The following is a 1513-nucleotide window of genomic DNA, read 5'->3' on the forward strand; positions in this document are numbered from 1 at the left end:
CGATTCGCGGTAAAAAAAGTTGCGCGCGCGTTTCCGAAGGCTACTTGGCTGTATCCCAATGGAAACGCGCAACAAAACAGCACAAAGTAGTACATGTACCTTTTCAGGCATGGGCCGTTTTGTAGCGCATTAGGGACGGGCGGAAATACGCCAAGGTGGGAACGAGACCATTGAATACAATGGGATTTATATTTTTGAGCGTTTTGTAGAGCGTTCGTCGAGCGTAGAACGCGCTACAAAACATTCAGGTGTGACCGAGGGCTAAGTGTATTTGTTTGCAAATGTGCCTTTGCATGCTGCATTTAAAGTTGAGCATGCTGCAGTTTTGACAGAAGCATGGCAGTATGACCAAGCCCTTCTGTACTTTAAAATTGATGTTCTGAAAGTGGAGTCTTCACTCGTGCATTCACGCAATGGCTACAGTGCACCTAATGTGAAGTGGATATTAAAGCCAGAGTCCAAGGTGATCTGTAAATATGGTATTACTATTATATAAAGTGTATTTCCACTTTTGCAGTCAAATTTCAGAATACGGCTATAGGTTTGTGTCCCCATTCACAGCATAAAGAAACCCTTTTTAGCTATTTTGTTGCAGCAGGCAACCTGGCTAACTCGAGGTCTGGGCACATACATGCGCAAATGACTGCGCCCATTATGCCACACGTTATCGCGAATGTCAGTGAGCAATAATTGGGGGGCCATCAATCACTGACACTAAATTGATGAGCGGTAAAGCGTCGCATATGGCCAGTTTTGGGTGTCGGAGTTTTTTTTGCAATTTCGCAGACGTGCACAATTTTAAGGCTTGACGTGCTTGGTGTCTATTTACTAGACGTGACCCTGTCTTTTATTTTACCATAAACATTGGGTCATGTTTCATAACATAAAGGGGAAAACTTTTTTTTTTCCCCTTATAAACATCCCCTCCAGTGGTTAAATACCACCAAAAAGCTGGGTGACATTTTATTCAGTCATGCAACGCGCAGCGCTGAATACTGAAATGGCCTGGACAGGAAGGGTGTATACACCCCAGTCTTCAAGTAGTTCAATACTTGAGACTGAAATTTTTGAAGATCCTTTCCCTCATTAACATGCAGTGCAAACCCATCCTAACAAAGAAAAAAAAGGTTGAATCTTTAACTGTTAAGAAGCCAAGAAACCCTAAACAAAGTAAAGGCCATTTAAATTGTAAGAAGCATTAATTTTTAGCTTGTGCTATTTGAATGGGAACATGTAACAAATATAAAATTTGGCTGCGAAATTGGAAACTCAATGTAAATAAACCTTGTTAACGGGATTTAAATATGGGGCACTTGGACGAAATGCTTCCAAAATTGATCTGTTGATAGAAGTCAGTTTGACTATTAAAATGTTTAGATTTTTTGAGGCAGCCTAAAGCTTGTCTGAATGGTCCCTGAATGGGGCCATGTAGCAACACTTCAGGTTTCACCCCAAACAGTTGGGAGACTTATGTTTTACTATGGGATGTATTCTCAAAACTATGCAGTTTCCC

The 1513-nt window shown here is 41.2% G+C and overlaps 1 protein-coding gene across 1 annotated transcript in view; it reads left to right on the forward strand.

Annotated features, from left to right (window-relative positions):
• LOC108795812 (eukaryotic initiation factor 4A-II-like) overlaps window positions 1-838 on the forward strand; it is a 9588-nt gene extending 8750 nt beyond the window's left edge. The window contains exon 7 of the mRNA XM_018567122.1: window positions 833-838. Coding sequence (XP_018422624.1) covers window positions 833-838 — 6 coding nt within the window. The remainder of the gene's footprint in view (window positions 1-832) is intronic.
• Window positions 839-1513: the final 675 nt, after the last annotated feature.

The sequence above is a fragment of the Nanorana parkeri genome, unplaced genomic scaffold, assembly GCF_000935625.1.
Source record: "Nanorana parkeri isolate BGI_ZX_2015 unplaced genomic scaffold, ASM93562v1 scaffold29, whole genome shotgun sequence".
Taxonomy (NCBI): domain Eukaryota; kingdom Metazoa; phylum Chordata; class Amphibia; order Anura; family Dicroglossidae; genus Nanorana; species Nanorana parkeri.